Source organism: Poecilia reticulata, linkage group LG5, assembly GCF_000633615.1.
Source record: "Poecilia reticulata strain Guanapo linkage group LG5, Guppy_female_1.0+MT, whole genome shotgun sequence".
In the NCBI taxonomy this organism is placed as follows: Eukaryota; Metazoa; Chordata; class Actinopteri; order Cyprinodontiformes; family Poeciliidae; genus Poecilia; species Poecilia reticulata.
The window spans coordinates 46,442-55,277 of NC_024335.1; the positions used below are offsets into that span (position 1 = coordinate 46,442).

General features: G+C 44.8%; 1 protein-coding gene across 5 annotated transcripts in view; it reads right to left on the reverse strand.

The window, feature by feature from the left end:
* LOC103464229 (DEP domain-containing protein 7-like) overlaps window positions 1-8,229 on the reverse strand; it is a 9,365-nt gene extending 1,136 nt beyond the window's left edge. For 4 of the 5 annotated variants that reach the window (XM_008408196.2, XM_008408198.2, XM_017304969.1 and 1 more), the window contains exons 1-11: window positions 6,043-6,700; window positions 5,277-5,456; window positions 3,080-3,209; window positions 2,880-2,966; window positions 2,273-2,346; window positions 2,004-2,199; window positions 1,744-1,892; window positions 1,044-1,193; window positions 834-976; window positions 639-764; window positions 111-177 (exon numbers count right to left, since the gene is read on the reverse strand). In XM_008408196.2, coding sequence (XP_008406418.2) covers window positions 111-177; window positions 639-764; window positions 834-976; window positions 1,044-1,193; window positions 1,744-1,892; window positions 2,004-2,199; window positions 2,273-2,346; window positions 2,880-2,966; window positions 3,080-3,209; window positions 5,277-5,456; window positions 6,043-6,265 — 1,525 coding nt within the window. In that variant the 5' untranslated portion in view covers window positions 6,266-6,700. Of the gene's footprint in view, window positions 1-110; window positions 178-638; window positions 765-833; window positions 977-1,043; window positions 1,194-1,743; window positions 1,893-2,003; window positions 2,200-2,272; window positions 2,347-2,879; window positions 2,967-3,079; window positions 3,210-5,276; window positions 5,457-6,042; window positions 6,701-7,043; window positions 7,132-7,256; window positions 7,352-7,947; window positions 7,998-8,074 lie in introns of those variants that run through there. The other variant, XM_017304968.1, reaches the window with a different exon arrangement.
* Window positions 8,230-8,836: the final 607 nt, after the last annotated feature.

An 8,836-nucleotide genomic window follows, 5' to 3' on the forward strand; every position in this document is an offset into this window, starting at 1 on the left:
CGGTTCAGTCGGTTCAGTCGGGTCAGTCGGGTTCAGTCGGGTTCAGCCGGTTCAGTCGGGTTCAGTCGGTTCAGCTGGTTCAGTCGGGTCAGTCGGGTCCAGCCGGTTACCTGGACCATCGGTCTGAGCGAGCCCCGCCAGCTTCTCACTGATGGTTTTGTGCAGAAATCCTGGAATCTGAAACAGGAAGCAGAAAAGACTCACTTCCTGTTTCAGATTCTGACGCAGAAATCATTCAGACTGGAAAACAACTTAATTCAGATTAGATCATATCTACACTGCAAAAACACTAAATCTAACCAATAACGTGACTAGTTCCTACTGCAAATATCTCATTACGCTAAAAAAAGGTAAAACTAACTTAAACGCAACTCTTCAGCAACATTTAGCAGCTTTTTAAAGCCAATTACTCTTGAATATCAATAAGAAACCCTGGCAAATTATTTCACTAATAATTTAGAGAACAAATCTTAATCATTTTAATAACTTCAAATTTCATTCCTGGAAGGATTTTGCTTGACAATCTTATCAAGGCTTCTGGTGCTGCTGCACTTTTTCCTTCCACTAAACTTTTATGAATATGCTTGGTCAGAGCACTGATCACTATGGCAGACGGGTTTGACAGGATGTGAGGTCACCTTAAAGACTTCCTGTCTGTTGCTGAGCAGGAAGTTGAGCATCAAGTCCTGCTTCTCCTTGGGGAAGCTCCTGCTGTGAAGAACGGCCTTGGAGAACGCCTTCATCACCGCCGCTCTGTTCTCCGCCTGCAGACCCGCCCAGAGGCTCAGTCAAAGTCTCCCCACAGCGTCTTAAAGGGATCTGACAGTCGTCACCTCCTTGTCCAGCTTCGGCGCTCGCGGTCCAGCCGCAGCAGCCATGAAGGTCAGCAGCCTGCGCAGCTCCTCCCGGCAGCCAGGGGGCAGCAGCTTCAGACACAGCTGCAGAGCCTCCAGCGCCTTTTCCATCTGGCCGTTTTCTGCCAAACACATGAAGCAGGTTCAGCTGCTGCAGCGCCTCCGGCCTGCGGTGCTGCAGCTTCCTACCCAGCAGCGCAGCCACAGCCGCGTACACGGCCGCCATGTTGGGAGGCAGCAGAGGCGGCCGGCTGCCGTAGTGCCTGACCAGAGAGCCGAACAGCAGCAGCCGCCACGGGGTCAGAGGCCGAGGCGGCAGATCGTCATCACTGCTGGGTCCTGCAGCAGACAGACAGTCACTGGAGGATTCATTTAGTTACAGATTATTCTGATGATCAGAACTGAACATTTTACATTCTGCAGATGTTTTATTTAAAGGTGACCCTTTATGCTTCATTGATCAATTTAGGACCAGTAATGGCCTAATCAAAACATGTTCATTAAATATTTTATCTAAAATCAGATTCATAGGAATCAGATCTCAGTCTGATCAGTTCTGCCTGTGCAGCTGCTTTAGGGTCGCTGTCACTTTAAATCCAAACAAGCCGCCGCTGGCCACGCCCATCGCCACCGCTGGCCACGCCCAGCTCCGCCACTGGCCACGCCCATCCCCGCCGCTGGCCACGCCCATCGCCGCCGCTGGCCACGCCCAGCTCCGCCGCTGGCCACGCCCATCCCCGCCGCTGGCCACGCCCCCAATAGACAACCACTCTGACATGAAATGGCTGCCGCTCTGCTCTGTTGCAGACGGACTGGACTCGGGTCGAAGCGACTAAACATGGCTGCTGGAAACACCTCCTCTGTTGAACCTGATTGGAGCAGAACTTGCCTCCATCTTGAACGGCGCCCCCGTGTGGTGGTTCTGGGTCACTGCTCTCTGGGGGGAAACGGCGCGGCAGCTCTCTGCTCAGCTCCGCCACCTGCTGGTCAGGCAAGAAGTCCAGACAGTCCAAAGCGCTGGACAGCCACTCGTCTTCCCTGAAACCAGAAACACCTGAAACGCCCAGTGCTCCCAGTACGTCCCTCTGGGAGTCAAATTAGTCATACTGGTTTCACCATCACTATATTGACTTCACTGGTCTGACTTACTGGGAGTCCCTGAGGGCCTGGAGGATCCGTCTGTCCAGGCTGTTGCTGATCAGGTCAGGGTTACGGTGAGGCAGCAGGTCGGCTGAGGGGTCAGAGGTCGGGCTCTGGCTGCACTGCAGGACTCCTTCCAGCAGGGGGAGCTCCACCAGGCTGAGCAGCCTGAGCAGCGTCTGCTCCTGCCACACCTCGTTGACCACTGGGAGGCAGAAGCAGACCGGTCAACCACCTCTCAGCCTCTGTTGCCATGCCAACCAACGCTGTCATCTTACAGGACTGAGGCAGAGCTGCGTCCGTCTGGCGCCCCCTGCTGGGACCGCCCACCGGCCCGACCGGCTCTTCAGGCCTGGAGGTTAAACGGACGGCTAAAAGGCTGTTGCTATGGTAACTGATGCTTTACGTGATAACTTCTTTATTTGCTTTAATGCTGTTGGAAAATTCATAAAAATATAAAGAAATGCGCCTTTAACCTGAATACTTCAGGCCAGAGAGATCCATCAGTTTATCATTCAGTCTTAAATATTTAATTTTCGTTTTGGATTTTTTCCTTTCTGGGTTTCCATAGTTCAGAGTGATGTCATCATCCAGGGCGGCCATCTTGTGAAGTTATGCTTTGATGTAACATTTAACACTTTAGAATCAAATTATCAGCAGAACTTTGAAATGACATAAAGCTTCTTCACAATAAAATACTTTGTCTCTTAATTTCTTTTTTTCTGATGAAATTGAGTTTTTATTCTAATATTATGACTTTATTCTCATAATTTAAAAGCCTGGCCTGCTGAACGACTCAGAAAGACTGAAATAAAAACTCTTCAGGAATATTTTCTCACATTAGTAATTAGAAACCGGATCCGTAAAAAGAAATGCTGAGAATACCGAGGAGGAGCGCCGAGGAAGAGCCGCTGGACCAGAGCGGCGTGGCGCTCCAGCTCCTCCACGGCGGGACGGCGCCACTCCGTGAACCTGATCCAGACAGAGACCGGTCAGAACCAGAACCGGTTTGAAACACATCCATTCAAAACAGAACCAGAACTGGTTTAAGTCCAGTCGGTCCCTCACTGCTGAGAACACCTGACCGGTACAGAGTGCTCCCACTGTCCTTGAACGCATCCTGCCTCCTGTCTCCGGCTCCCACGGCCTCAAACGCACCGCTCTGCAGCAGAGCCTGGCACACACACACCACCTGCGCTCTGGACACGGCGCCACCTGCAGGTTGGACCAAACACACAAATTCATGTCTTCATACAAACAGCAGGTTATTAAGACAAAACATTACTGGCTTCAAAATAATAACAGAATTAAAACAGGACAACTTGCTGCAACCAAAGCCACGACTGCACTGCAAAAACTAAATCTGAACAAGAATTTTTGTTTAGTTTCTCGAGCTAAAATCTTATTTCAGTTAATGAAAATGTTTTCATGCAAATGAAATAATCGTTCTTTCATTTATATTTTGGGTTTTGACATAAAAAGCTAGAAAGTTATTTGTAAGTTTGTTTATTTTCAGGTGAACTGAAATATTCTACACTGTGTTTTTGCAGTGTAAAATATGGTGGCCGACAGGCGCAAACCAGTGCTGCATAGTAACGAAGTAAAAACGCTTCACTACTTAAGTATATTTTGGAGTACTTCATACAGTATGAACATTTTTGATAACTTTCACTTTTACTTCACTACATTTCCAAACTCAATTTCATATTTTTACTCCGATACATTTTCAATATGTGGTTTAGTTACTCGTTACAAAAGGAGAGAAACGCTGGTGTTTTGACCCCACCTACTGATTGACTGCAACAAAGTCGGACACAAATGGAGCCCCATACGACCTGAACCACGGGGTCAGAGGCTGGTCCAGCTGTGAAGCAGGTCCAGTTCAGCACCTGATGCCTGCAGGTGTGTCGAGCAGCAGGTTTAATTCTGCCTGCACTTGGTTTTCTACATTATTTTAAGTGTATTTGACAAGTTCACCAAAATATAAAAACTGCCATTCAAACTGCATTTGCCTTGTTTTACTTTTCATTACATTGTTACAGTAATTTCCAGACTTCGGTTCGAGACGTTTCAGAAACTTTAAGACTTCAGTAACATTTCAGTCGGTGACTTGGACTTTTACCAAAGTCACATTCTGGATTGGTACCGATACTTTGACTTGACTGAGATTTATACAACACTGGTGCAAACACAAAGTGCTGAAACAGGAAGTGCTCCAGACCAGCAGAGGGAGCCGAACAAAAACAGCTGCGTCCAAATTTAGGCTCTGATCCTTTAAAACACGTGTTCAGAAAAGCAGCAATGGCGACAAAATGTTTATTTACTGTTTTTAGGCGAGAATGTAGATTATAGATCTGAAATATCTGCTCGGTTCATCAATAAATCACCTAATTCCAAGATGTTGGGACCTGCTGCGGTAACATCCGGCTCCCCACGCCTGCTGGCAGCTCGACTGACTAAAGCTTCAAACACCACAGTTGATTTAACTGTAGCGTTTTACAGACGCTACAGTTAAATCAGACAAACGGATTTATTTTTACTATGGAACAGCTTTTATTATGAAGGACCAAAACCGACATAAGAAATAAAAGCATAAATATATATTTAGTTTTCCCTTTTCCTTACACATGAGTTTCCGTCAAATAATGTTTATATTTTCTTTCTTTTATTTCCTCTAAACATGCATTTTGTCAAGAAAAATAGATATTTTGCTTTGTCTTTTTTTGCTTCTCCCTTTTCTGCTGGGTCTTTTCCCATTGGCTGCATTTCTGCTGCATCAATATGCTAATGAGGAGAGCTGTCCAGCTATTGGCTAATAGTAGAGGAGCTGCGGCGGCAGCGTGTCGGTTAGTGTTACCCAGAATGCAGTTGGGCACAATATCCCAACACCGTGAGTGAAACAGTGACTGGAGCAGCTTCTGTATAAAGTACCCAATAATTTATCACTACAGAACAAATCGTGTCTCGTATCGATTTAATACGCGACGGGTGGCAACCCTACAGCAGATATATATTATTGTAAAAACAAGTCACTTCATAGTGAAATGTTGTGTTTTTGATATTATAATGACAGAAATTATTAGTAATAAAATAAAAATCAGCTCCACTAAGGGGCCCTAAGCAGCTGCTTGGTTTGCTTATGCCTTGGGCCGGCCCAGCTGCTGCTGCCACCTGTTGGCCACCATGGTAAAAAGTGAATCAGCCCTTTGTTTCTGAATAACAGGATTTTTTTCCCAGGGGTCCCTGCTGACCAGCCGGATGTAAAACGTGGAGCGGACTCACCCTGCAGGCCGGTAGCGTTAGCGGCGCGCTGCAGCAGGACGTCCACGGCCTCGGAGCCGACGAAGCAGTCGCTGTGGGCCTTGAACTGGACCAGTCGGCGCTTCACCGTCACCTTTGACCTCAGGTGGGCGATGAGGTCGGTCCAGATGGAGGACGCCTGCGCTGTTCTCACTCCCGCAGCTGAGACAGGATTTTTTAGTGCAAATATGTCAAACTAATAAGTAACTTTTCAGAAAGATAGGAGCCTGTTGTCAGTAAGTCCGTGACGTTGATTTGAAACGTTCTAGTTCCAGATTGTTTCACTTATAACACATTGTTTTCCCTCCACTGAACTTTCTCCTCAGACACCCAGAATGCAACGTGACTCAAGTCAGCCATCTTCCCCATGGTCGTATCAGCTGTTATATTTCTGTGTTTACACTTTTTCATTACTTTATGCAAATCAAAAGTTTCTAAGAATCACTTAAACACTTAAAAATATTACTCTTTAATGGCTTTTTTTCAATAAATGAGCTTTTTGTGGCCGTTGCAGGTAAACGAGCTGCACCTCCAACAGCTGATCAGAAAAACGACTTATTGTTCAGAGAATGGGGAAAATTCAGGTTCAGGCTTAAAGCAGAAACAGAGAATGAGTTGACAATAATCAGTCAAGCACTTTAAAACATTCTCTAAATTAAATCGTTTCCCTTCATTTCCTCATCAACTGGGCCAGAAAACGCAGCTCAGGCCTCCTGCTGCTGCCAGCAGAGACTTTTCCTGAACTCACCTGCAGGAGAAAAAGCCCGCAGCTTCAGGGCCGCAGCTCGCTCTCTGATGGAGGCCATGTTTCCTCTGGACGCCGCGGGACCTGCGGGACCTGCGGGGAGCCGCACAGACACGCTGGATATTAAACACAATGGAAACTCCAAGGTGCTGTTTGATGCTTGACCTGTAGGGGGCAGCAGCCGCCGATCAGGACCAGATTTTTGTTTCCGGTTAAAATTCTCCATAAAATTGACCCGCTAAGATCAATATGGTCACATTAAGAGACATAAACACGAAATGCAGTTTCTGAGAGGCCATCCAGAAACTGACCGTCTCTTCTGGTCAGCAGGTTTATTATTTTACAGAACTTTTCCTTATGAATGTTTTATTCTGTTTCTACAGATTCCATAGAGAGGATGCTAAACGTTTCTTTATAATAAACCTGCTAATAATCTTTGCTAAATTTTATATTCATAAATGCAGATTTGCTAATAAAACACCTTGTTTCTCTTTTCATTAAGATATGGAACTAAATATCAATAACAGACTCTACAAATGAAAATAAGGACAATTTCAATATGTGCGTCTGCATCTAATTATCACCTCTGGCTGCTTTGCTTGGCTGTTGTTTTATTCATTATGTTGTTTTATGTTTACTGATTTCATTTAAATAAAGTTCTTTAAAACGCGTTACCTTCATTTACTGTATGAGTCACGATACATAAAATGATTATTTCACTTTTTACTCTTTACGACTATTTTATCATTTAATGTTATTTATAATAATAGTTGGTGTACTTTCTTAGATTTTTATTTTAGCTTCTGCTTATTTATTTAATTAGTTTTATTAATTGTAATTGCAGATTTGCTGTAATCTACAGATGAAAAGGGGAATATAAATAAAATGCATTTATTATTATTATTATTATTATTATTATTATTATTATTATGCGATCTAATTTTAGTTTTATATCCATGCTTATTGCTTCTGAAGGTGTTTTTGTTGGTAATTTAATTGCTTACAGCAGGATGTCAAACTCCAGTCCTCTGCTGTCCTGCAGTCTTTAGATGAGCCACAAACCCTGGAATGAAACGGCTTCATTTCCTGCTCCTGTGTGGATCAGATACCAGAGCTTTGCTAACGACCTAATGCAGCAGAGACACATCTAAAAGCTGCAGGACGGCGGCGGGACGGCGGCGGGACTGGAGTTTGACAGCTGTGGTGAAAAGCTGTACCTTTGTTCCAGTTTCCATATCCTTCCCTGGTTGTGGATCAGACACTCTGCTGCCTTGCAGCTGGAAGGTCCTGGGTTTGAATCTGCCTGACGTCTCTGCAAAGGTTATTGTTTAGTTGCTGTTACCAATTTCGACCACAGGAGGGAAAATACATTTAAAAATCATTTCACACATCTATCTTGAAGGTTTAACTGAATATAATTTAAAGATCTAAGTTAAAATTAATATATTTGTTATTTATTGAGCTGTTTATTTGTGTTCATGTAATTCAGACAGTTTAATTTCGGTTTCTGTGTTGAATTATTTCTCTTCATATGTGACAGTGGCGCAGTCAGAGGAGCTGCTGCCTTGCAGCAGAAGGTTCTGGGTTCGATTCCCGGTCTTTCTGCATGGAGTCTCCATGTTCTCCCTGCATGGTGGGTTTTCTCCAGGTACTCCGGTTTCCTCCCACAGTCCAAAAACATGACTGTCAGGTTAATTGGTCTATATAAAGTCTGTGTGTGTGTGTGTGTGTGTGTGTGTGTGTGTGTGTGTGTGTGTGCGTGTGTGTGTGTTTACTGCCCTGCGATGAACTGGCGACCTGTCCAGGGTGACCCCGCCCGTTGACCCCTGGAGAGGCACCAGCACCCTGCGTGACCCCGGTGGATGATGTAGTGACACAGGCCGCCCACCAGGTGGCAGTGTTTCACACCCGGATGAAACAGAATCCCTCACTGAGCTCCGGATAGGCTGAGGGCAGATCTGAAGAAACAGAAGATCTGATTGGTTCCCGCCTCAGTAACATGTAAGTTTATCCAATAATCAAACTACCGTTTCACCAGGTTGGTGTTGGAGGAGCAGTTCGCCTCCATCTGTTTTCCGCTGCAGGAGGAGCATCACCACCTTCTTCCTGGTGTTTCGGCTCCCTCTCCTGTCTTGGTTTCCATGGAAACCGCACCACTGTTTGGCGGCTGCTGATCCTGTGACTAATTCACGCAAACCCGCGCCGCGTGCCTGTCGCCATGGCAACCAGCGAGGCGGTGACTCAGCTTGTTGCCGGGTGAACCAGAAATACACAACCAACCTGGATGTTTGGGACCTCAGGGTCACGTTACCATGGTTACACACACACATATATGTAAATATAAATAAATATAATAGCCACAACAAAGGTTTAGATGTAGCAAAACAGAGCAAATGAGTCAAACACCTTTAAAATTTTATCTGGTTTACAATTGAAACGTTTCATAAAGTTGGATATTTGATTTGACTGAAAAACATTTTAGTGGATATCAATGTGAACGAGTGAATTATTCACCATCCACCTGAGGAAGTTTGATCAAAATGTGAACAGATCACGAAGATTATAAAAACATTTTCATTTATTATTTCACTAAACCCAAACATAGATTTCTGCACAAGAATAAAAATAAAATGTGGGGCGACTGGGAACTAAACTGCAGGTGTACGGAGGACCAAAAGGGACACATTTCCATTTTTATTAATACCTGTGATCATTTCAGTTCAATCAGAAATTCATATATAAAAATGGAAAATCCATCTATCCATCCATCCATCCATCCATCCATCATCCATCCATC